The sequence below is a fragment of the Salmo salar genome, chromosome 01 (assembly GCF_965601325.2).
Source record: "Salmo salar chromosome 01, fSalSal1, whole genome shotgun sequence".
In the NCBI taxonomy this organism is placed as follows: Eukaryota; Metazoa; Chordata; class Actinopteri; order Salmoniformes; family Salmonidae; genus Salmo; species Salmo salar.
In genome coordinates this window covers 83,010,739-83,038,120 of record NC_138291.1, presented here as the reverse complement: position 1 = coordinate 83,038,120, position 27,382 = coordinate 83,010,739, and the positions used below count along the sequence as shown (strand labels likewise).

The window sequence follows — 27,382 nt, the reverse complement described above, 5'->3', positions numbered from 1 at the left end:
AAGACGTTCATCCATGTTTCTCAATCGTCATATCTCTAAGTTGTTCCAAACGTCAAATTTCAAAGTGTTTAAGGTTAAGTTTAGGCATTAACTCTGAATTCTTAAGGTTAAGCATTAACTCTGAATGGTTAAGGTTAGGGATAGGCTTAAAACAAAAATAGAAAACATCTTTCTATCACTGGATTCAAACATGCAACCTTTGGAATCAGAGGCAGATGCTTACACCCATCCGCAACATCTTGGCAAAACCAAAACCTACTCGAAAGTAACAGTGCTCACTGTTGCCCCTTGTGGCTGTTTTCCACATCATCTCTCGACGTCCTCAGACATGGATAGACGTCGAATACTGACTTGTATCACCGGTAACCTGCCTGGTCATAACACTGCCATACAAATTAAATTAACAAATGACAAAGCTGACATCATAGAATGCTAGCCTGGATGCCAGTCTGTCTCTGCGTTAGCTAACATGCTGTTGCCTCACTCAGGCAACGATGTAGCGTTACTTACTGCAGAAACAGTTGGGTACCCAGGCTTGCTGTATGTAGGCATTAGAGAGGTTTCAAAGTGTGAGCAGTGCAGTGATTCTTCACATCAAGATTCTACACCACAAACAGCTTATCTCTGACAGCATAAGAAAGGGGGGGGGGGTGTGGATTAAAAAGAAAGCTGGATGAATTAGGACAGGTAACGTCAACGGAGACATCTCAGCTGACATAACCTACATTTACAGTATGGAAACCATAGAAAACCATGGCAACCACAGACACAAGATCATCAACAGACGATAACAGATGTTATGGATCAAGAGGGAGTTGGAGGAGGGTAGGTAACATAACATTCAACATACATATTCATTAAAAAATGAAATGCCACAGTAAACGCCGTGGACAATATGTACAAACCACCGTGTAAGGAAAATAACACATAAAATACATTAGCTATGTGTGGATAGATATATAAGAAAGAAAATAATAAAATGAAAACACACATAGCCCAGAAATAAAGGAAACACATTCCGTTTCATACTCATATTTTACACAACGTTATCCCCTTTCACTCTAAAGTGCCAATCAGAGACAGACATGGGTGAGATAAATGGGGGGATTGATTGGGTGGTTGTCTCAGACAGCTGTAAGCTCAGCCTCATATTTGTGTGTGTGTGTTTGTGTTTTTCTTTGTGTGTGTGTGTGTGTGTGTGTGTGTGTGTGTGTGTGTGTGTGTGTGTGTGTGTGTGGTGTGTGTGTGTGTGTGTGTGTGTGTGTGTGTGTGTGTGTGTGTGTGTGTGTGTGTGTAGTCGCCATCTGTGTGTGAGTGTATTCTGTCTCAGTCCCATTACAGAGGTCCGTGTGTGGCCTGGTACTTGACCACTATGTTTTTGGTGCGCCCCAGCTCTCTCCTCAGGTCGCCCACCTCCATCCTCAGCGCTGAATTCTCTTTCTCCAGGAAACCCGCTCGGATGGCGATCTGGTTCTCTTTGAGCCGACGGGCGTCCCGTGACCTCTTGGCAGCCACGTTGTTCTTCTTACGCCTCACCCAATACCTGTCAACCTGCTCGAGAGGTGCAAGGCAAGAGAGCGGGGAGTTAAAAAAGAGGGGAAATGTCCCACTGGGCAAAAACTGATTGAATCAATGTTGTTTCCATGTAATTTCAACCCAAAAAGTCTATGTGATGAAGTTGAATCAATATGGAAAACTAATTGGATTTGCAAAAAGTCATCAACTTAAGGGCATTTCGTCTTTTTTCACCCAACTTTTAACCTAAATCCAATGACGGTGAATAGTTTTGTTGATTTTACGTTTAATGGGAATTTGTTGACAACTCAACCAAATGTAAATCAAAACTAGATATCGAACGGACTTCCGTGCTAGGTGGCACAGTTCATTATAAACTCCTGAGACCTCATTTATAAATGTTGCGTATGTACAAAATATACCCCAAAACATTAGTGTACCAGTTTTCACACAAAAGTTGGCATTTATACAAACTGAACTTGAAGTGAGAATGTGCTTAGCTTCCCGCAAACTTTAGAATATGCACAGTTTTTAGTGGTTAAAGTATTGCATTTCAAGCAGGCAAGAAGCCTGGTATTTTGTGCAAATGTGGGATATGATGACACGCTTATTTATAACTAAAATATAATAACAAGATTCAATAATTTACTGCTAGTGAGAACAGTGAAGATACATTTTTTGCATCTTTGCATTCTAAAATAGTTAGAAACAGGCATCTATAGTACATTTGGAAAGTATTCAGACCCCTTCACTTTTTCAACATTTTGTTACATTACAGCCTAATTATAAAATTGATTAAAAAAAAGGTTTCCCATTAATCTACACACAATACCCCATAATGACAAAGCATTTTTAATACATTTTGCAAATGTATTAAAAATAAAAAACAGAAATACGTTATTTACATAAGTATTCAGACTGCTATGAGACTCGCCATTTTGCTCAGGTGCATCCAGTTGCCATTGATCATCCTTGAGATGTTTCTACAACTTGATTGGTGTACATCTGTGGTAAATTCAATTGATTGGACATGATTTGGAAAGGCACAGAACCTGGCTATATAAGGTCCCACAGTTGGCAGTTCATGTCAGAGCAAAGACTAAGCCATGAGATCGAAGGAATTGTCCGTACAGCTCCGAGACAGGATTGTGTCGAGGCAAAGATCTGGGGAAGGGTACCAAAGCATTTCTGCAGCATTGAAGGTCCCCAAGAACACAGTGGCCTCCATCATTCTTAAATGGAAGAAGTTTGTAAGCACCAACACTTCTTGAGCTGGCCGCTCGGCCAAACTGTGCAATCGGGGAAGAAGGGCCTTGGTCAGGGAGGTGACCAAGAAGGATCTTCATTTTTTTATACATTTGCATTGTGTGTAGATTGATGAGGGAAAAATAACTATTGAATCCATTTTATAATAAGGCTGTAACGTAACAAAATGTGGGAAATGTCAAGGGGTCTGAATACTTTCCCAATGCACTGTATTTCCTTTCTATGATCATTGCAGAATAAATTCCTCACCTTTTCTGACTATGATGGTTTCATACTTGCCAAGTAGCTTATAGGCCTAGAACGTCCCATCTCTCATTTAATTGGACCCACTTAAACATAGTAAATAGAATAAATTCCTCACCACATTTTCTGGCCATGATGGGTTCATATTCTTGAAGAAGCTTTAACCTACAACAAATGACCATGGCATCTCTCATTTCATTTGACCTATTACACTATAATTTCAAGTATTTTGCTCTATGCATCCAAAAGGGAGCGCAGTTGATAATATACAGTAGAATTTAACAGACTGTTGATATTTTGCTTTGAAGTGTGTAGGCTACCACAGTAGGTTTTTTTTTTCTTTTCGAGGTGACATACTAGAAAAGTTATAAAAATTTGCAGCCAGCGCAGTATATTTAGGTTTGGGAAAAAGTTAACGCAAAACATTACTGATTTCAAATGATCTGTTTACAGTTCCACAGCAATTTCCAATTGTTTTTCTCTTTCAGAAACTGTCAGATACAGCAAATGTTACTGTAAAAGTTTAAAACATTCTACCAACACCTCCAGAGACATTTGATCAAGTTTACCATTGCTATTTCCTTTAGAAACTAACTTGGCCTAATTCCAATAATTCCAAAGGATACAGTAAATAAGGGCATTACTGTCACCATAAAAGATGGAGTTTTAATGCTCATTCACGCGTGCATAGTTTCAGCACCGGTCTGATTTTTAATGGGTAACGTGTATGTACGGTATGTGCTAAGTTTATAAATCTCAATATTTGTGTACGTGTGCAGTCTTTTTAGAAATGGCACAGGCAGATATTTAGTGTGAAATGTACGCAACGGTTATACACAAGGCCCCAGACGACCAATATTATAATTTAAAAAAACTCACATATTTCATATAAGCGGGTTAACTGGATTGGTAGCTTTAGCCAACTTTTCATTGGCTTGTTGCTGTGTACCAAAACAGTTGCCTAAGCAACACTGTAAAGGGGTTGCCATGAATTTGGCATTATCTTACAGGCAGTTCCTGGTGAGTAAAATGCTCTAATAAAAATATGATATCAAAGCAAGTACTGGGCAATGACACACAGTACAATACCGTAAAATGTAACAATGAAAAAATGCAGTGGAACTGGCTTTGAGGTCCAGAGTTGAGTTTGAGGGGCCTTTAAAGTATATTTTAAATGCATTCTTTGGGCTATTTACCTGGAGCCAAAACAGGTCAAACACTGTAAAGGGTTTACATTTCGCAGTAGCTTACAGGCAGCTCGTAGCAAGTAAAATGATGTATTTCATATTATAGTACACCTACTGTAATATAAATATAGTATCACAGTACAATACCATAAAGTTGGCTGTATTATACTGTAAAAAAAGAAAAATGCCACTGTAATCAGAATAAATTATGAATGGATGAATGAATTAAATTCATTGAGGGGAGGGGTTTGTATTTTACAATATTTTACTATAATTACAAGGGATTGGTGCAAGCAGGCTGGCTGCTTGATAAAGTGTTTACACATTACAGAATATTACTGAATATTTTGTGTTATATCACTTGACCTTCTAGGGGCCTTAACAAAGGCTTCCAAACTGGCAGCAAAATGCTGTTCAGCAAAATGCTGAACAATTTAAGGTTTAATACTTACTGCCACTCTAATCTGTCATCTATACATTTTCAATAGAGGGAGCATTATAACAACATGTGTGCTAAATTGGTACAGCATTCTCACTCACGGGTGCAACAATTATAGCCTCTTACAAGGCACACCTCAAAATATGTTAATGAGCCAGAAACAACAATACCATGCACCCACTATTGGTCAAAAGGTCTTTGGCGCTCCAAAGATACAGTACGTTCACTCTGTGAAATTAAACACATCCATTTGCTAACTGTCAGAGACAGACCTCTCCCATTAGAAAATGACCCCTCCTCTCTCTCTCTGGCAGCTAGTGGAGTTTTCCCATAACCTTTGTATGGCTGCACAATCAACTTTCAGTCAATTCATTAATGTACTAAAACCATGCATGGATCCACCTTTATGTGAACAAACTTAAAAAGGCAAATCCCCTAAGTCTCTCACACTCACACACCTTGTTTTTATATGGCTTTAGTGTTGTGGTGAAACCAGACTATAATCAGTGTTAATGGCTCTCTGTCTACATGCCATTCATTCACTGTGATTATTATCTATAAATAATAGATGAGTCAGCGTTATGACCAAATCTACCTGCTACATAATAGGGATAACACAGCGCTAAGTCATCTGATAGATTAGATGACACACACACCTTCATGTCATCAGGGAATAACACCTTGCGGGCCTTCTTGAACATGGGCTGTGGTTTGAGCTCCTCGGGGGCAAACTTGCATTTGCGGGGGTCGAACATCTCCTGTCCCGGTACACTGGACAGAGCCAGGTCAGCAGGGTCGGGCTCATAACTCATCGGCACCTGGATGGACTCTGGGTCGATGGGGCTGGGAGTGTTTCTGGATGGCAGGGCTGGAGAGGGGGAGGAAGACAACAACAGGATGTTAGAGACATGGAAATAGGCTAGAGAAATGTATTTGATAGAATTATAGAAATTACCTCTGCATACTTTTTGGTTTGGTGTGTCGGTGCACTATTTTCAAGACATTCATGATAAAAGTGACAAATTGAAAGTAATGCGTTTTTATTCCCAGCACCACAAACAATTGTACAGTTATTATAATGTATCAAGTAGTAGTGACAAACAGTGGCCACCATGGGGCACAAGACACAAAGCTAACACAACCTACACCAAAATGTGCCATTGTGTGAAACATACAAGTGTGAGTACCTACAGTTCCCCTCTTCCCCCTCCAATTCCCATCCAAAATAAACTCTGAACCAACTACTGGACATCGGTTATAAAATGGGTATGTGGACAGGGCTCATATTATAAATCTCTATCCACTTGTCTCTTACACAAACATTATGCATGTATAACCTCTACCTCAGGCTCAACTGCTACCAGAGAGAGTCGGCTGGTGGATGAGATTAATCACACTGATTCGGTCTGAGATTTACAGTATAGATAGATCTATACCTAGCTCAGCACAGCTACACAGGGATGTACTTCAATCAAGAGAAGACAACATATGCTTCTTAGAAGTGAGTAAAGCACCTGCTAATCAGAAGTGCCTGAAACGAGTGACTAAGGAACAGAACATTACACTAATTAGCTAAAGGGATGCACTGAGAGAGATTTGACCTCCAGGTGAAGATTTCACCTCAATCAAGAGAAGGCAATCTGTTTCTCAGAAAAGTGTCTTAAGCTGTGTTTACACACGTAGCCCAATTCAGATCTTTTATTTGCATACCTGATATAAAAAAACAAAAAAAACATGGAATCAGATCTTATTACTTATGATTTATACCACCTCCATATGTGGATCTGAATACTCATACAAACCTGATCCTCCATGTGACCTCTCTCTAGACGCTCAGATCAAATTTCTTTGCTCTGAAGTAAAAAAAATGTGCACATGACCTGCTGTGACCATGACAAATACCCCAACATTTTAAGAAATTGTTTACACAGCTACCCTAAGAACCCAATTGAGGTTTTTCTTCATATCAAATATTTTTTTCTGACTGTCAACACTCAGTGTTACATGTGACCAATATCAGATTTGTGCATTCACACTGATGTAGCCTCTGAAGTAGCATACAGATGCAATGCTCATTTCCTGTCATTGTCCTTTAAAATTCTAGGGTGGTTGTCATGGCAATGGAAGGTAATGTGCAAAACAAACACTTCAGAGTAAAAATATCTTACCTGAGGATCATACTGAAATCAGGACGATTCTGATCTTTTTTCACTAATTGGTCAGATCAGGTCAGGTCTTTACCCAATAATTGGGCAAAATATCAAAAGTGGGCTGCCTGTGTAAACGCAGCCATATAGATGTGGTATAACACCTGCCCTTCAGAAGAAAAGTACTTCAAATGAGTGACTTACAAACAGAACATTGCACTAATTAATCAAGTTAATTAAGCCTTGTTCAAACTGCAGGCCTTAATGCTGAAATCAGTTTTGTTTTTCAAATCTGTGTTGGAATACTGACTGTCCAAACAGTCAGTTACAAGTGACCAAATCGGATCTGTGTGTGTTCAGACAGCAGGCATTTGCTGACATGGCTACACTTGTTGTCATAGTAATGTCGGGTGTGTGCGTAGTGGTGTAGGCTGATTGGTGGTGCTGCTGAAGGTGACAACAATGTCTGCTTTGAATGTTCAAAATCATAGTGTAAGAACACTTTTAAAGCCTTGAAGGATAAGATAATCCAACTTTTAAAACAAGTAATTTTTGGCTAGCCACAGCAGTCAACTATCTATCTAGGTGGCTGTTGAGCTTTCTAGCACATTCACTCATTTGTTTGTAAACAATTAACACACTAGTTAGCTACCACATGTTCTTGTCAAACTGTCAGAGTAGCTAGCAAGCAACAAGATATGCTAAATAACAATCTAAAAACCATTCGAAGTCAAATAAATCAGATTTGACCGCTCAGACACAAGTCGCATGGCCGGGAATCAGAATTGTATCTGATTTCAAACCCCCACCCCCAAACATCTTCCCGCTGTAGTGGTAGGGGTTGGAAGAGAGTAGTCTGACTGGCCTACATGCTGTTTACATTGTGTGTTTTGGGTGTGGTTGGTTATTGTTGGTCCATATGTCGTATAGGTTAAATCAGTGGTTCTAAACTCCGGTCCTCGAGTACCCCCAACAGTACACATTTGTATTGTAACTCTGGTCCTCGAGTACCCCCAACAGTACACATTTGTATTGTAGCCCTGGTCCTCGAGTACCCCCAACAGTACACATTTGTATTGTAACTCTGGTCCTCGAGTACCCCCAACAGTACACATTTGTATTGTAACTCTGGTCCTCGAGTACCCCCAACAGTACACATTTGTATTGTAACTCTGGTCCTCGAGTACCCCCAACAGTACACATTTGTATTGTAACTCTGGTCCTCGAGTACCCCCAACAGTACACATTTGTATTGTAACTCTGGTCCTCGAGTACCCCCAACAGTACACATTTGTATTGTAACTCTGGTCCTCGAGTACCCCCAACAGTACACATTTGTATTGTAGCCCTGGTCCTCGAGTACCCCCAACAGTACACATTTGTATTGTAGCCCTGGTCCTCGAGTACCCCCAACAGTACACATTTGTATTGTAGCCCTGGTCCTCGAGTACCCCCAACAGTACACATTTGTATTGTAACCCTGGTCCTAGAGTACCCCCAACAGTACACATTTGTATTGTAGCCCTGGTCCTCGAGTACCCCCAACAGTACACATTTGTATTGTAACTCTGGTCCTCGAGTACCCCCAACAGTACACATTTGTATTGTAACTCTGGTCCTCGAGTACCCCCAACAGTACACATTTGTATTGTAACTCTGGTCCTCGAGTACCCCCAACAGTACACATTTGTATTGTAACTCTGGTCCTCGAGTACCCCCAACAGTACACATTTGTATTGTAACTCTGGTCCTCGAGTACCCCCAACAGTACACATTTGTATTGTAACTCTGGTCCTCGAGTACCCCCAACAGTACACATTTGTATTGTAACTCTGGTCCTCGAGTACCCCCAACAGTACGCATTTGTATTGTAACTCTGGTCCTCGAGTACCCCCAACAGTACACATTTGTATTGTAGCCCTGGTCCTCGAGTACCCCCAACAGTACACATTTGTATTGTAGCCCTGGTCCTCGAGTACCCCCAACAGTACACATTTGTATTGTAGCCCCAGACAAGCACACCTGATTGAACTTGTCAACTGATCATCAGGCCCTCAATGAGTTGAATCAGGTTTGTTTGTCTGGGGCTACAACCGAAATGTATGCTGTTGGGGGAACTGGAGGACTGGAGTAGGGAACCACTGCATTAGATTCTACAATGTGTGTTAGCTGGGTTCACGTGAGGTACCCCTGATCCTACTTCTGATCATGTCCCAGTCCAGGTAAGTGCAGCACAGTATATACCTAAAACACTGATATTACGCAGAGACAAGCCCAAGTACAGGCAGCCTGAAGCTGTGTGTCTGCATTCTGTGTGCAACACACTTACGGGTCACACCATCTGTTGAATTTCACACCTTTTCCATTCTGGGTTTGTGGCCTCTTCTAAGAAACCTAATAAAGCAGTCCTACACTCTATTCTTACTGGGCCTGCATTTTAATGGGGGCACAGACACTAAGGACTGTGACGGATACATGATTCATCTTTTTCCTTCTCGTCTATTTTTATGTTGACATAATTTGTACTGTATTCTGACACCCTCAGAATGCCTTGGTTGGCTCATCCCAACCCAAGGCCAAGTGTGAAATGAACAGACAGCTCTACACTGCATCTATTGATTTACTCATCGATTACGAGGTGACAATAAAATATGCTGCTGGACCCCTCGAGATGACAGTTCTAAACCTTATTAATTGCAATCGCAACTCTCATAAAAGTGGCCCTCTGTGACTCAGCTGGTAGAGCACAGTACTTTCAACACCAGGGTTGCGGGTTCGATTCCCAGTGTGAACATGAAAATGTATCCACTCACTACTAAGTTGCTCTGGATAAGAGCATCTACTAAAATGTAAAAATAGTGTACATCTAAAACCTTACTAATAAACATGGTGACTAGCAGGTGTATTGTATTTTCACTTCATATGATTGAGATTAGTAGGATCTGAGAGCAGTGCCTAGGGGGAATATTTTCCCTAGTGACAAAAGGCAGGGAAAGGATGAATTTGATGGTGTACTGTAGGTGTGCACATTCTTGCCCCCGCTCCTCCTTGTTTCCCTGTGTGTTTTGGTATGTATGAGAGGTGTGCGTGTGTGTGTTTTACACACCTGTTCTGGTGAGACTACGGAGACAGTTCTGTGCGCCCATGCTTGTGTGTACCAACGTCGATGCACTGGCATGGTTGCTAAGGTCAATCACCGAGGGCGACGGTGTGGGCGGGGCTTGTGACCTACTTGACGTCTGGTGCTGGGACTGTGATTGGTGCTGGTCGCGGTGGACGGCGGTGGCGAGATCAGACGGAATGCCATTTTCCGACAGGAACTCGTCCAGATCCATGTACTCCAGCTGGAAGTTGTCATCATCGTAGGGGAGAGTCTTGTTCCACAGCGTGGGGCCAAGGAAGGCTGACTGTGGGGCACTCCTCTCCTCATCCAAATTCTTCTCCTTCTCTCGCTCCTTCTCAAACCCTAGAGAGAACATTGGGGGGTCCACTGTTAGTACCATGACATTATATATATATATATATATATATATATATATTTAACAATGCTGCTCTATCACAAGGCTTGTATTATGATATTGAATATGCAGCATATTTATTTCAGTTTATTGTATCTGTAATTTGGGAGAATAAAGTATCCTCTATGGCAGGGGTATTCAACTCTTCTTACCTTATGAGGTCTGGAACCTTCTGGTTTTCTGTTCTACCTGATAATTAATTGCACACACCTGGTGTCCCAGGTCTAAATCAGTCCCTGATTAGAGGGGAACAATGAAAAAAAAGCTGAAAGGCAGTGGAACTGGCTTTGGAGTCCAGAGTTGAGTTTTTGAGGGCTCTATGGTATCCACCAGCTCATTTTCAGGGTTAGCTGGTTTGGATAACTGTTTTTGAGGAGCAAAAAAGCTAGTATCTGGAAGTGAATCCCTGTACCTGCTTTAATAATGTTACTTCATAACAATATCTATCACCCAAAGTATCATGCTTGCAATCAATGAATCCATTGTACCAACATACATCACTGACAGCCACTGTGTTAGCGATATGAATAAATACATTCATTTAGGAGTAATAAAGTGAAGGGATAGTTAATTGCTAGCTAATGAACTTGTCAAGTGTTTGTCTGCTGACTAATATCTGAAAACATAGCTACTGTACTGGTGGGGATGGTTTGGCCAAATACAGATATGCACACACATACGCAAACACCTTGGAATTCCTCAGAAAATGATTCCAAGTATATACTGACGTTTTATGAACTCATCCATACGCCTTTATTTGACCAGGTAAGGACAATGAAGTAAATCATTATCAATTTGATCAAACATTTCTAAAATCAATGTATAGCCTAGGCCAGGGTATTCAACTCTTACCCTATGAGGTCCGGAGCCTGCTGCTTTTCTGTTCTACCTGATCATTCATCAGTCCCTGATTAGAGGGGAACAATGAAAAAAGGCAGTGGAACTGGCTTTGAGGTCCAGAGTTGAGTTTGAAGGACCTTTAAAGTATATTTTAAATGCATTCTTTGGGCTATTTACCTGGAGCCAAAACAGGTCAAACACTGTAAAGGGGTTACTGTGTGAATTTGCCAGTAGCTTACAGGCAGCTCGTAGCAAGTAAAATTATGTATTTCATATTACAGTACACCTACTGTAATATAAATAAATCAGATTGTATTCGTCACATACATGTTTAACAGATGTGTAGCGAAATTCTAGAAATGCGGTATCAAAGCAAGTACTGTGTAATGACATACAGTACAATACTGTAAAATAGGCTGTATTATACTATAAAAAGGTCAATGCTACCGTAATCGGAATTCATAAATGGATGAATGAATTACATTCATTGAGGGGAGGGATTGTTTGTATTTCACAGTATTTTATTGCAATTACATGGGATAGGTGCAAGCAGGTTGACTGCTAGGTAAAGTATTTACACATTACAGTAGGTATATTAATGAATATTTGGTGTTTATATCATTTGTACTTCTAGAGACCTTAAAGGCTTCCAAACTGGCAGTGACTAAAGGGCAAAACAGACCAAAAGGACATAGCAAAATGCTCAACCATTTTAGGGTTAAAACTATATGCCACTCCAATCTGTCTCCTAGACAAATGTACAGGGCACTATAACCACATTGCACACTCATCTTCTGCACATCTATCACTTCAGTGTTTAATTGCTATATTGTAATTATTTCACCACTATGGCCTATTTATTGCCTTACCTCTCTTATCCTACCTCATTTGCACACACTGTATATAGACTTTAAAAAAATGTTTTATTGATTGTATGTTTGTTTATTCCAATGTGTAACTCTGTGTTGTTGTTTGTGTCGCACTGCTTTGCTTTATCTTGGCCAGGTCGCAGTTGTAAATGAGAACTTGTTCTCAACTACCCTACCTGGTTAAATGAAGGTGAATATTTTTTTTCGTTTTTTTTTTAAATAGGAGTTAAAATTGTACAGCATTCTCACACACAGGTGCAACAGATATGGCCTCTTACAAGGCATGCCTCAAAATATGTTAATGAGCAAGAAACAACAACACCATACACCCAATAGTAGTTAACAGGTTTTTGGCACTCCAAAAATACTGTTCTGTATTCTGTGTGGTGGAATTACAGTACCATTCGAAATACAGCAATTCTTTGCCCAGGCCACAAAATGTTCTCACAATGAACCATCATTTACAGTATGCTGCAGTAAAAAGTTTGAGCATTTTACTGTTGATAATACCCCAAATTACCGTATAATTTACAGTGTTCTGTTACAGTGTAGATACAAGTAGCTTATCCTATAAATAAACAACACAATAATACATAAATAAACAATGGAATTTAAAAGAAAAGTATATTTCTATACAAATTAGAATAATTTCAATTTAAGATAAGTTGTTCTATAGACTTGGAAAATAATATAATAATAAAAAATACTTATTTCTTACCTTCATTTTGGTGTTCATGTTTGAGGAAGGGTAGTTTCATGGGGTTCTCCAACAGAGACTTCAGTACGCAGTGATTCGACGCAGGTAGAAAACTTGGATTCACCGTGAGGTGTCTGGACATTATTTTATCCATCACTTCTTCCTTTAGCTGTAAAAAAAAATGCACTAAACCTGTTCCTGGGGTATTATTATGCAGATAGGCTAATACAAAATATTAAACAAAACAAATCAATCTAAATCACAAGAATAGGTCGACTTAACCTGTTCAATTAGCCTAACCGGAGAGAAAAATTAACTCAGTGGGCAGATTGCGTGCAAAGCTGGTTCCAGTGCCACCGGCTATTCCAATATCGGCTGTCGTCTGCAGCAGAAGACAGATAGCGTTCACCCATTCCATTCATACCATATGTGAGAACCGAGGTGTGTGACGTCAAACCCTGAGAGATACCGCCCCTCTTTTCTCGCGTGTGTGTGTGTGTGTGTGTGTGTGTGTTTCCCGACCAATTCATCATTACAATGAATGAGGCCAGTATCTAAAAGTGATTAAACGCCACTCAGAAGTTCATTCCGGTCTTTATTCGGTCTGTCGTGAAAGTTACCTATGTAGGCTACTACAGTATATTATAATAGACCTAGTCGTATGCCCTATGGCCTATCATTTATCTCAATGTTTAACAGGGTTCAAAGAAGCAGACATCGCAGGGCTATTCATCACCTGAATGCGCACAGAGAGTAATAGGCCTATTGGCATAATATCCGAGTTTGTGTGTAGAAAATCAAAAAAAAAAAACTGTTATAACATTATGTAGACATAAATTGGCCCTTGTTTCATAATAGGTGCAAGGTGCCATCAGTTTTGAATCCCTTGTTCTCTATGAGAAACGCATCCTCATATGTGAAACACATGACAGATTCACTTTAAATTAGGCTATCATTTGTTCCCACATACATACAATAACAAATGCATATTGAGACTATTTAAAAGCGCTTTTTTCATGTTTCAAACAAGGAACTGTGAGAGCGCAATTTTTTTTATAGAGCGCTTTTTTCGTCGGTCACGCTTTGAACGCACGGAACAAACCCTGTTCACCCTAGAACAGGGTGGAATGACTGGTCACGTGCGTGGGCGCGGTTGACCTACTTTTGTCCAATAGCAGAGCGAGATATCCTGCGCTCGCTGCTCACCCCCTCCCTAGCCAGTTCTCACATTGAACCCCTCATGTGCCTTTGCCCGGGGAGAAAAACAACTCAATCTCACTCTGTACTGGGGAAGAAAAAAGGGCCCGTACTCCTTGAAATAAGTCGTTTAGGCCTACAAATGAACAACTGCAGGATCCTCAACCTGAGTGCTGCCTTCCGCTGCCAGAATCCTCAACCACACCAGATCAACTGATCACATCACAGCAGTAGTGGTGCATGGGTAAAATTACTGAGGAAACCAAGCCAGAAAAAAGCCATATTACAAACTGTTTTGTGATAATTGCTTGTTTGCTCTATAACCTGGTAATTCATATGCCTAGTACTGAATAAGGATTGCTGAGAAAATTAGAAGACACAGTGTCAGAATGAATTCAACCACACCTTTGTTTCAAAACAAAAGGGGAGAGCAACTGTCCCATGAAGTCCACAAAACATATTGCATGTAACAAACAGTTACATGACCTACATCATGGTCAAGCAAGTTAATGTTTCCTACATTTTCAGACTACTAAACACCTATTGATTTAGAACCACGGAGAGTTACCAGATATTGCAAAGAAAACAGGAGCTGCTTCCATTATTCCAGCACCATTTCAACATCATCAAATCACCTATGCCTAGTCTAATACAGTGACAACTAAAATATATTTTAAAAAACAATGTAGTCCAATCAACGTAAGCTAAATATGATGTGGCTGTTCATGGTACTGATTTTTCTGTCTGTGTGTGTGTTCGTGCAAGTAGAAAAAAATGTTGACACCCTACTTGTAGAGAAATGACATCCGCCTCTCTTCCATGTTGACAAAACGATCTATGAATCTGTTGTACACTACATGCTTTTATGTTTTGTTGTCCTAGGCTACCTGGCTAAAAATCTTGCTCGCTAGCCTAACTTCCTTTCATGGGCAATGTTGGCTAGTTAACATTAGCCTTCTACATCTAGCTACATATTGAACTTCCATCCTCTCAGGCCAGGGGCACAATGTATGAATGTATGGTTAGATCAGAATCAGCGTTATAATCATTGGCCAGTACGGAGAATGAAGTAAAACAACAATTCTGAATCCCTATCTCCATCCATGGGAATTTAGGAAAGAGCCAATTTTAGCTAGCTAGCTATCCACCAGAGGAGATGCAACAATTCAAGTTGTTTCTGTCAAATCCGTATTGCTCTTGATATGATGTGATATGATTGGAGTGAAGCCAAATCCAAACTGGCTTCCCATGATACTTTTTTTTTGGTGCGCCAGGACCATTCACAGTTGAGCTCACTAAGTTCAGCTCAAGTCTGATTGGCTATTATTTTATACTTTTTTATCAAGGGAGGCCAAATGCTGGCAAGCTTCGCTTGCAATCAATGCTACGGGCACTGTTTTGCTTGCTTGGATGCTTTCTCAAGTGAAATACATTCAGACTCTTGTGAATTGAAGGAACATTATAAAACACGGAGAGACGATAGATAAATTACTTTTTATTGGCCCATTTTTGTGGGAAATCTTGCTTCCCTTGCCAGCCATGAATACACCCTACTGCATCACAGCAATCCTTATTCCTGGTGGAATTACACTTAGGCAGAAGAGGCAATTGTCTCAGTCCTGAACATAATGCAAATAATAAATAAAAAAATTCTGCATGAGGCCCATGCTCCGCTCGAAGCATAATAAATAAATAACTACAAAGATCCCCATCAAAATCTGTCCGTTTAAAGCAGCAATCAGCAGTAGAAACAATAACAAAGCGGGCTTCCCGCTCCTGGCTCAGTAAAAAGCTGAGGGATGGGGCTGAAGAAACATAACCACTGAAATTCATAGACAAAGCTATGGATGCAAGGACTAACCATCCATGATATCAACATTATAGTTTTAACCATGTTGAGGCTATATAGTGTTTGTTTACATTGACTTTGTTTTCAAACATTGGAGTAAAACAAGCTTATATTTTGGGTACTGTGGGGTACGAGAGAACTAAGCTCATAAGGCATTTATAAGTTATATTCTTCAAGAATCAATGGGTACATATCATTAACAACAATTTATGTAGCAACTGCTGATTGCCCTTTTAAGCTAGAGATGTCAGTTTGTTTGCATGGATCTACATTTTTTGCATGACTCTAAATCCACCGCAGCTGCCAATGTCGGCCTTGTTATTTGTCAGACCAGGAGACATCCTGAAAAATCGGTCTTCTCATGAAGACCCCTTAATGGAAATATGAGACTCTCAAGAACACGATGGTGTTCTCCGTGTCACGGGACTCTTCTGAAGGTAACCCGGAAAATGAATGTTAGTGAATAGAGAATTTCCAGGTAAAAAAAGGTATACAGGCAATTCCACGATAATTAAAAAATATAAATAATTCCTGAGCTTTCTTATATCTCTTAGATATTGGACAGACACTTCCAAACATACTTCCTTTTCATAAAATGTTGGACTATCTGTTTTTCCATGTATGAATCTGGTAATACAATACACATTTATTTTGTAAAAAGACAGGTGCTACTGATAATACCATAGTTGCTGAGGCAGAGGACATGTATGTGTAGCCCATGTATCTCATGCTATCTGGCCAAAAAGATGATGGCATGTCATACTTCTTTTGGCCAGGCAGCTTCAGATACATAGGCTACATACTGTACACTGAGGGTACAAAACATTAGGAACACCTTCCTAATATTGAGTTGCACCCCTTTTGCCCTCAGAACAGCCTCAATTCGTCGGGGTATGGACTCTACAAGATGTCGAAAGCGTTCCACAGAGATACTGGCCCATGCTGATTCCAATGCTTCCCACAGTTGTGTCAAGTTGGCTGGATGTCCTTTGGGTGGTGGACCATTCTTCATACACACGGGAAACTGTTGAGCGTGAAAAACCCAGCAGCTTTGCAGTTATTGACACACTCAAGCCGGTGCGCCTGGCACCTACAATCATACCCCGTTCAAAGGCACTTAAATCTTTTATCTTGCACATTCACCCTCTGAATGGCACACATACACAATCCATGTCTCAATTGTCTCAAGCCTTAAAAATCCTTCTTTAACCTGTCTCCTCCCCTTCATCTACACTGATTGAAGTGGATTTAACAGGTGACATTAATAAGGGATCATAGCTTTCACCTGGATTCTCTTCTGGTCAGTCTATGTCATGGAAAGAGTTTTGCACACTCAGTGTATATATAGTAAGACAGAGGGGCGGTGTTTCAGTTTGCACTTAGTGGCAATATAATTTGTTTTACAAAAGGACAGTGACCCAGCACACCTCCAGGCTGTGTAAGGGCTATTTGACCAAGAAGGAGAGTGATGAAGTGCAGCATCAAATGACCTGGCCTCCACAATCACCTGATCTCAACCCAATTGAGATGGTTTGGGATGAGTTGGACCGCAGAGTGAAGGAAAAGCAGCCAACAAGTGCTCAGTATATGTGGGAACTCCTTCAAGACTGTTGGAAAAACATTCCTCATGAAGCTGGTTGAGAGAATGCCAAGTGTGTGAAAAGCTGTCATCAAGGCAAAGGGTGGCTACTTTGAAGAATCTAAAATCTATTTTGGTTACTACATGATTCCATGTGTGTTATTTCATAGTTTTAATGTCTTCACTATTATTCTATAATGTAGAAAATAGTAAAAATAAAGAAAAACCCTTGAATGAGTAGGTGTGTCCAAATGTTTGACTGGTACTGTACAGTATATACACAGAGTTAAAATAAGGCTAAAAGTAAAACAAATTGACCTGCAGATATTTTTCAAATCCTGATATATACTGTATTTATTTTCAGTTCATAGCAACTACACATTTTCTTATTGTGCAAGCTATGGTCCTCTAATGGAACACTTGCAGGCACATGCAAAGATAGGGTTCAACCAGTGCTTGAGATCTTGCCAGTGATGTCAATCAAATTTCTCTGTAACGAGTCATTGTCACTACTCTTGCTTAAAATGTGTGACAAGTGTTCGTTATAGGCCTATCGCCTGTTCCAAAAAAGTATTCACTACAGATGCAGTTGAAATATTATAAGGAATTGAATTTTTAAAAATTGTGTGGGTGGGGGGGTCATTTTGTAGCACCTTCCCCTCACAAAGATCTTTGCATTGCCCTGAACACTTGAAACAGTGAGTGGGCGATTCACTGCAAGTACAATATTCCCCTGAGCACACTCACTCACTCACTCACTCAAATTCAGAGAGTTGGTCAGATGTAATTTTTAAGCAGACTAGAAATAATTTCAGACAGAGAGAGAGCCCTTTCACATGACTTTGTTTTAATCAATCAAGAAGTGCAATCTATTAGGAATGTCCTATATATCCTTAAGGTCAAAACGGTCTTGTTTTCACTATATTGTGCCTGTACCAATAACAGATTGAAAATAAGATTAGCATGATAAAACAGAATGACCTAAATCAGCCAGTTTGTTATGTACTCCAAGATCTTGATCCTGCTTTGCCCAGCACACACACACTTTAGGCCCCTCAAACTCATCTCTGGAATCGACGCCAGTCCCACTGCATTTTGTCATTGTTCCCCGCTAATCAGGGACTGATTTAGATCTGGGACACCAGATGGGTGCAATTAATTACCAGGTAGAACAGAAAACCATCAGTCTCCGGACCTTGTCAGAGTTCAATAGCCCTGCTCTAGGCTATCTGATAACCCTTTGTTGTGCAATGAAATTAACTGAAAACACCGATTGTGGTTCGACACAGATTTGGCTTCTTTATTTGACAATAAAACATAGCTGGCTTAAGGCCAGCTCTCAAACTACATTTGGTTCTGAGATGCCGAGATTAATTTAGTTTTAAAGTTATTTTTACCTACCTTCTCTGTCTCTGAGGAAATGAATTGATCTCTGCCTTCATTCACTGCTATTTATGTTTCATTTTTTAATAACAGCAACTTTGTCAAGAGAATGAAAATGTTGTGCCAGTAATATAACAAAAGGCTTAAACAGCAGCACTCTGGCTTGAAATGTGTCCCAAATGGCACTCAGGTTCCTTTATAGTCCACTACTTCTGCCCAGGCCCCGTAGGGTGACATTCTGACCAGGCCCTGGAGGGTGACATTCTGACCAGGCCCCGTAGGGTGACATTCTGACCAGGCCTCGTAAGGTGACATTCTGACCAGGCCCCGTAAGGTGACATTCTGACCAGGCCCCGTAGGGTGACATTCTGACCAGGCCCCGTAGGGTGACATTCTGACCAGGCCCCGTAGGGTGACATTCTGACCAGGCCCGGTAAGGTGACATTCTGACCAGGCCCGGTAAGGTGACATTCTGACCAGGCCCCGTAAGGTGACATTCTGACCAGGCCCCGTAGGTTGACATTTGGTAGGCAACTCTGACTCTGGGTTTTAGTGGAATCTCTAGTAAAGCAAGACCAGATGTGTCTCCTCCCAACTAAAGCAGTCAGTCGTCAGTCAGTCAGTCGTCAGTCAGTAGCCCGAACACTCTCACTGTAGAATTATGACGCTGTCGGAAGACTGATCACAAGTAGCACACACTTATACACACACACACTTGTTTTTTCTATCCTCGTGGGAACCTAACATTTATTTCCTATTTTCCCTAAACATAATCTTAACCCGTAACCCTAAACCTTAACCACCTACCCTAATTCTAGCCCTAACCCTAATTCTAACCCTAACCCTAAGTTTAAAATAGCCTTTGTCCTCGTGGGAAAGGGATAATTTCCCTTCTTTTACTATCCTTGTGGGGACTTTGGGGGATTTTAGGTCCCCACAAGGATAAAAGAACAAGACCACACACACACACACACACACACACACACACACACACACACACACACACACACACACACACACACACACACACACACACCCACACACACGTTCTCTCTCTTTCTCACTCATTCAAAGTTCTGTGTTGCATAGAGCCGCGACGAGGAGTAATTCTTCGTTTTATTTTATTAACTTCAATTACAAAACTCACCTAGAAAACAAACAAACAACAATTGCCTTAGTCCCAGTTAAATGTGGATGATCATTGGAAAGATCTGTATCTACTATGAAGTTAGAGATGTTTAGGCCACAGGTAGCACATAGAATGACAAGTAATGATATGCAGAACACTGGAAATGATTGGTTAGACATGAACACAACACACTTGGGGCTCCCAAGTGGCGCAGCGGTTTAAGGCACAGCATCTCAGTGCTAGAGGCGTCACTACAGAACCTGGTTTGATTCCAGGCTGTATCACAACCAGCCGTGATTGGGAGTCCCATAGGGCGGCGCACAATTGGCCCAGCATCGTTAAGGTTTGGCTGGGGTAGGCCGTCAATGTAAATAAGAATTTGTTCTTAACTGACTTGCCGAAGTTAAATAAAAACTAAAAATTAGGCTGCATTTACACAGGCAGCCCAATGATGATATTTTGCCTAATTATTGGCAAAAGATCTGATCTGATTGGTCAAAAGACCAATTAGTGGCAAAAGATCAGAATTAGGCTGCCAGTGTAAACACAGCCTTAAAGATCTTTAAAATACTGTTTTATTGATTGCATAATGAGTTGGAAGCAATACAGGACTCTGAATGGACATGGTATTGCAGTATTTTGAGCAACTGGATAAAGATAGCAATGCTGGGCTCAATTAGTGAGTACTGGTTAAAGAACAGGTTAACTAACAACAGCAAATATGATGATGTTTGATAACTACCCTTGCTATTATATGCTTTCGTTCCTTAATTCTTATTAAAACATGAGTTAGGCTGAGCTTTCAACAGTAAACTCTGGTCTATTGTGACTCAGAAGACAATTCTGAGTTCGGAATGTGGACCTCTCGGAATGGCATTTAAAGGTGCAGCTCAAGGAGCAAACAGAAAGAAAAAGAAAATATCCAGACGACAGCAAAGATAAAGTCACTTCACCGACCAACATTTTCTGCTTTGGAAAACAAAAATACTAATTCTGAACCTGGTTTCAAAGGATGAAAAAGGGTTGTGACATTGTTGAGTTCTTTGAAAAGATGGATGGTGGAGGTGGAGAGATGAAGAGATGAAGAGAGAGTCATTGTTCCTAAAAGAGTTAATAGGAAAGAAGAACATAAATAATAGAGAGGAAGGAGGAGAGGCAATTCCAGTAACCCCATAAAAAAACACAGAGTGAGATAATAAAAAGTCATCATTCAAATCCATTGAACCGGGAAGCTAGCCTTGTGCAATTCATTTGAACATAATTCACTTACGGCTAGTTTCGCTGTAAAAAAAATTACGTTTCCAACCGCATATTCACCAGAACAGCTAATGTAATGCCATTTAATGAAACACTATGAATAGCTAGTTATATGATTTTAAGGACACAAGGTGTTTGTTGGGGCACCTAAAGGGTTCCAGCTAGTTGTCTCTGTATCCACCTCTATGGTTCTTCAGAGTCTCCATTTGTACAGGAGGACAGGCTGAATGACAGGTGTTTCACAGCTGCCTGAGGGGTATACTACGAAACAGATTTGAGGAGTTAGCGAGGTAACTTTGGTCAACTCTGAGTTCGACTCGCGATAACCGTTCATACAAAAGTGGTTCACCTTTTAGCCAGGTAAATTTCTAAGGCAAGGAATCCTTCAGAACTCACAGCTAACTCCACTTACCCTGCATGAAATGACTGAGCCGCGAGTTGAGAACCAATGAAATCAGATTCCCTCCCTCTTGCAAAGATTGCAACATCATCCCCTTCATTTGAGGAAGATGACTGATTACATATTTTATTAATCAAATATTTATGTGTGTAAAAAAATTGTAATGTTCAAATATATCACATTACACTTTTAGTAATGGCATAATGCATTTTAAACTTCACACGCAGTAACAGTTTTGTATGACTTAGCTAATAAAATGATTTTATTGATAGGAGAGGGGAAAAGGGGCTTGTGGTTGTGCATTGAAAAGCACACCCGAGTCGGCATTAAAGATAAATAATAAAATAAAGACAGCACTTTTAAAAGCCTATTTCCCAACATAGCCTGCGGAATTTTCACACTAACTTTTCTTTCATTTTGATTTCGGCAGAAATTCAAATGTGGCACTGACTCGTTCATGGATTGATGTTTCAGCATTGTCTCAATGAAGAGTTCTGCATTCAACTAGCCATGTGTGACATGCATGTGCAGTTACAAGCCTGCTAGAGCTAGCGGCAGGCGGACGAGCAATATCAAATCACATTTTATTGGTCACATACACATATTTAGCAGATGTTATTGCGGGTGTAGCGAAATGCTTGTATCCACCGTGGTAGTACGGATGAAGCCTGAGCTGTAACGTGAAGCTAACTGAAGCTGGTTAACAACCCGGAGTAGATATAGCTTGCTTCGTAGGATTCCCTTCAGGTGTGTTCTTTTCTTCTCATGGGGAGGAGCAACTACAGAACGTTGAGATGTAAATATAATGTACAGGGATGCCTGCCAGGCCTGTCTATTCTCCAACTCCAAGACACACATGATATCTAGTCTATGCATTGCAATACACGTCTATATAAAGATTCTGTAATGTTATACCATATTGAATCTGTCCCAGATCTAAGTCTTGATCTTGCTGGGGTTGGGGTTGGGGTTGGGGGTGGCTGTGCTGTCTGTCCCTTGGCTGCCCCCCCCCCCCCCCTTTTCTCTCAGGCATCCTCATAGCCAGGCTGCAGGTCATTGGATGGGTCCACGATGTTGTCTGCGCCACATAACTGGCACAAGGCAAAAATAGTGCACTAAGCAACACATCACTCTCAGGTCATCACCCCTGAGCCCTGTTCTATTGAAGGGATCAACCTGCTTAACGTCTACAACCTTCTAACCCTAAATAACATCAGTTTAGTGGGTGTCAGTGTGCACTGCTCATGTGGGCTGTGTAATGTTGTGGGTTAGATACTGTAGGTACGGGTTGTTTGACATGGACAGACAGAAGGACACATTCAGAATTACAGAATGCATAGGTGTCATTGAACAATGGTAAAAATACACAGGTGTCCTTGAACAATGGTAAAAATACACAGGTGTCATTGGACAATGTTAATTAATAATGTTGGTTAGACATAATAATGGTGCTCACAAGCCTGGGCACCTGACAGTTCCTGTAATCAACAAAGCAACTGTATATCCCTGTTAGGCAAGACAACAACAAGTAGACTAAAGCGGAAACAGACTGGCATCCAGTGTTACCCATAACGGCGTAAAGTAATCGTGTTGCCCGCGCTGGCGCTGCAGACAGATATAATACAGGACTACTTTTGTGAATAATAAATTTTTTAACCACCCCCAAAAAAGGATCGTTTTTTTTCTTCTGATTTTTCAAGGGGTGCTGCAGTACCCTCAGCACCCCTACTTCCCTGTTCAATAGTGTACTAAGGAAACGACCCAATCTCCAGGGCATGTCACTACCTGTGATACCCACATTACTCCCTAGTCTTTCATTTAGTCATCAAGCACATTACGACACATACCGCAATTCCCTGCATGTTTTCATGCACAGCCAGCAGGGCTAAGAGTGTGCGTAAGACTGAGATTAAAGCAGATCTATGTTTGGGTGAGTATATTATATGGTTTACTGGAGTTGCCGCTCTACGGCAGCAGTTGAATGCTTCTGTCTGTAATAATAGAAGTTCCCATTAATGGAATACAAAAGGGGTGTGACTTTGTGAAACCTTGTCACAACATTGATAGGCATTGATTGATTCTGTAGCTGGGGTTCAATGGATTCTTTGATGATGTATGTTTCTTTGTTGTTAACCCTCAAGCTACCAACATAATTGACATACATTGATTACCAACTGGGGTCATTTTGACCCAATAAGGAACTATTGGAAAAAGCAACAATCATAGCAAAATATATATGTCTTATCAAAACATCCTTAAACATGATTCATTTTAAGTAAATAAAAAAATTACCAAAACACTGTTATTTTATCAAAATTACCATTAATTTGCATATTCTTTCAAACAAAAATATGAAGAAATAGAATGCAAGGTTATTTTGCATTTTGTACATGATCATCAGAATCACCTTTATTCTCTGGACCCAGTTATAACCATAGGTGAATACATAAGGTGCTCCATCTCTGCAGATGATCTGTCTATCTGGTCAAAATCATTAATACAGGTCCCCCGCCACCGTCTGATGATATGTACTGTACAACTTGATATTGTGACTCCAGAGAAACCTGTTTTCAAACTAAGAGTTTTTTAGATTTGCCCTAGAATAACTACTTTTTTGAGAATACACACCAATACAGCCCTCTTTATAGATTCAGAGCCTATCTGAGCGAAAGTAATTTCGAACACAGTCATACAATACGTGGTATTGAATGTAAAATCTTAGGCAAGCACATGGGGAGCTATATCTCTGCAGATAATCTGCCTATTTGGTCAAAATAACTGAGACAGGTCCCCCTGCACCCTATTGTGGTATGGATAACTTGTAATTATGTCTCCAGAGAAACCTAGATTCAAATAAAGGTCTTATTTATCAAAGTACTATAGGCAGAGTTTTTTTTTTTTGGTCAAAATGACCCCAAAGGTCTTGAATTTTTTAAAATATGATATATTATATAACATATTGATACAGAAACACTAAACAATTATTTAGATTTGTTAAGAACAAGTTGATTGACAAAATCATGAAAAATGGGAAAAACTGAATAAAGTATCTTTGGGCTACGATCAGAAATATGCCTCTGGGGTCAAAATGACCCGTCGGTAGCTTGAGGGTTAATAGGAACATGAGCCTAGAGCGTTTAGAAAATGATCCCTGTAGTTGTATTGACTTACTTGATGAAGTATTTGACTCCTGCTGTGTAAGCCTTTTCCCATCCATACAGTATACCTAGAAAGAGAGAGAGAGAGAGAGAGAACGTTTATAAATCAGGGGCGCAACTTTACTGGGGACATTCTGAAATTGCATTTATCATTGGAATGTGATACAAAAGAAGGCTACAGGGTGCTTTAGGACCATGCGGACGCCTCCGAGCGGTCGGGTAGGCTGTTTGGAGTGTTTGTCCGACTGGATAAAAATAAATAAATAAATAATAATCCCCCCACTTCTAAAACCAAAGTTGCGCCCCTATTATAAATACAGTATGTTCTTTGTCAAAGCTAGTCAATGATGGTGATCAAGGTCTTTTGGGGGATTTCTAAGCTTGTTGTTTTTTTCAGAAGATGAAAATCCTTCACACCGCTAACTTGCAAAGTTTCAGTTCATCAAACTTCGTCAGAGTTTAGTGAAACTTGCTGTGCAGGTGTGGTTTCTGTTCCAGTGCATCTGTAACAGTCTGTAACTAGATGTACATTTCTAGGAAAACCATTTTCCTAGAATGGGTAATATTATTCCCTGTGATACTGCAGTCCAATTTGGGTCATTTGGTAACCCAGCACTGGTTAAATAGTGGACAGAACAATGTAGCGTTATTTTGACCCAGCCAGTTGGATTGTGTGAATCACCCAACATGTTGGGTTGTTGTGATTCCCCAAACACGGGTTAATTTGAACATTTGTTGGGCATTTTTTAATCTCATGCCGGGTTGACATAGCAGCTGGGTATTTTTGAAAGTAATAATTAGGTGACTTATTACAGGCGTGACTTTCAGCTAGATCTTATTGGCCACCCATGAGAGTAAATGTTATTTCTGTTCATCATGTTAATTTTACATACTGCAAATATATATATATTTTTAATATTATTTGATGATATTAAGATAATTTATTACATATAATAAGGTATATCACCTTTTTGTATCCCAACAATGGGATTTACATAGAGAAGTGTATGAGTTCCCTAAAAGCCTAAGCTCCATTTAAACTACAAAATGTCTATGTTCAAACATACCATGTGATAACTAAAGAATACATTAACAGGAATGACATTTACTCTCATAGGCGGCTAAAAATATCTATCTGAATGCCATGCCCCTACTAAACTACGTCGCCAGTCTTCTGATCTGACCCGCTGGGAATAATCTCTAGCACCCATGAGAGTAAATGTCATTTTTGTTAATCTGTTCTGTTGTATAGTAATCTCATGTTAACTTTTAACATTTTTTTTTTTTTTGTAGCTTCAACTAGGTTTACAGATGTGTATGAGTACCTTAACCCCTTAAATGTAATGGAAAAATTTAGATTTCCACCTAAATAGACATGCCCAAAAGTAACTGCTATTCATGTGTAATTACATGATTCTGACATGCAAAACATTGCTATATTTGGAAAGAAGACATCTGGGAGATTGTGAGGAAATGATCAGAAGATAGATAGGAGTTACATAGTTCAGAATTCACAAGAACACACAATATAACTATTTTTTTTATTTTTATTTTGAAAGTCATCTTTCATTGACAAGCTATAAGGGAATTATTGATGACGAGAGCTGGAAAAAAATCAGATGGCTTTCACAACATGTGAACAATATCAGAAAAGAATGTGATTGATAGACCTAACAACTAGAAATGGGCAGATGTTTTAGTAAGTGGTGTCAGGTGTGGTCACAGGATGTTTCCAAGTCTCTGAGCCAGGTTGCAATAGTTCGCATTACGCATAAACGTTTCTAGGCCTTGCATTGTCCCACCCAGGTCAACTGCATATCCCTGGAAAGCTTATCTCATTTGTTACAAGACTGTCAAGGTGCCATAGTAGCCAATCCCCTGTGTAATGGATGCCTACAGCGTGTAAACAGGCAACATCATATTTGATGCGCAAAGATATAGTCACTCGGTGGACATTCGATGTTGTTATTAAGTCATACATCATCAGATTGTCATCAACATTGTCAATAGGCTAGATTTGTTCCTACTTAAGGATTAATTTGATATCCTCCATGTAGCTATAGCTCAAACACAAAATAAATCAAAGCTTACCTTGTAAGATGTTCTGCTTGGTGAAAACGTGTAAAATAAACATTTTGACTCTCGGGGCTGGTGATCAATAACGGTATGTCACAGGCAGACAAATAAGATATCCTTATGATCCAGGGAGTCCCGGCTTTCGGTGTATATCAACGTATTCCGTGTTTATTTTGTTTATGCTTCAAAACGCTAACCGGAATGTTGGTAGCAGCCATCTTGAAATGAGGTCATCGGCTCGGCCTGCCCTTATACATTCGTATGACCATATAAGGTAGTAAGTCACACGAAAGAGTTGAAGGCACCAATCAATAGCCAAGATACAGCTTTCCACAGACACCCTGCTTTTGCAGATAGGGGCTACCGTTCTAATACCAGATGGAATTGAATAAAATAAAATCAAATATGGGGTCTTTAGATTTAAGAGGTTAAAAGCCTATGCAAATCCTATCCTTGATTTGTCATGGAAAGAGCAGGTGATCCTAATGTTTTGTACACTCAGTGTATGTCTCCCCTTTAATCTGTGTCTGGTTTCTGCTAGTTACTGGCTAGGTAGGTCTTCAGCCAGCATGGAACAAAAGGGGGGGGGTCGCTCAAAACTCTGACACAGTTGTCATGTCAACACATCCATCA

At 40.2% G+C, this 27,382-nt stretch overlaps 1 protein-coding gene across 2 annotated transcripts; it reads right to left on the bottom strand.

The window, feature by feature from the left end:
* Nucleotides 1–1,238: 1,238 nt before the first annotated feature.
* LOC106612128 (HLF transcription factor, PAR bZIP family member) lies at nucleotides 1,239–26,996 on the bottom strand. 2 transcript variants are annotated; one of them, XM_014213032.3, is made up of 6 exons: nucleotides 26,765–26,996; nucleotides 24,687–24,741; nucleotides 12,743–12,890; nucleotides 10,030–10,263; nucleotides 5,307–5,518; nucleotides 1,239–1,551 (listed from the first exon to the last, which is right to left on the bottom strand). In XM_014213032.3, exons 2-6 carry the CDS (start codon nucleotides 24,726–24,728, stop codon nucleotides 1,336–1,338), a joined length of 852 nt encoding a protein of 283 aa, XP_014068507.3. In that variant the 5' UTR covers nucleotides 24,729–24,741; nucleotides 26,765–26,996; the 3' UTR covers nucleotides 1,239–1,335. The 2 variants fall into 2 exon arrangements, with proteins under 2 accessions (XP_014068507.3, XP_014068496.3); XM_014213021.3 differs by having other exon boundaries at nucleotides 9,904–10,263; nucleotides 26,765–26,995.
* Between the last annotated feature and the right edge of the window lie 386 nt (nucleotides 26,997–27,382).

What these genes read in the sequence shown, in the direction of transcription:
- LOC106612128 (XM_014213021.3), bottom strand. Translation starts at nt 24,728, where the DNA reads ATGGGAAAAGGCTTACACAGCAGGAGTCAAATACTTCATCAA. An exon ending in GGAGTCAAATACTTCATCAA is followed by an intron (nt 12,891 to 24,686) that starts GTAAGTCAATAC and finishes TTTTTTTTACAG; the next exon opens with CTAAAGGAAGAAGTGATGGA. An exon ending in ACATGAACACCAAAATGAAG is followed by an intron (nt 10,264 to 12,742) that starts GTAAGAAATAAG and finishes TGTTCTCTCTAG; the next exon opens with GGTTTGAGAAGGAGCGAGAG.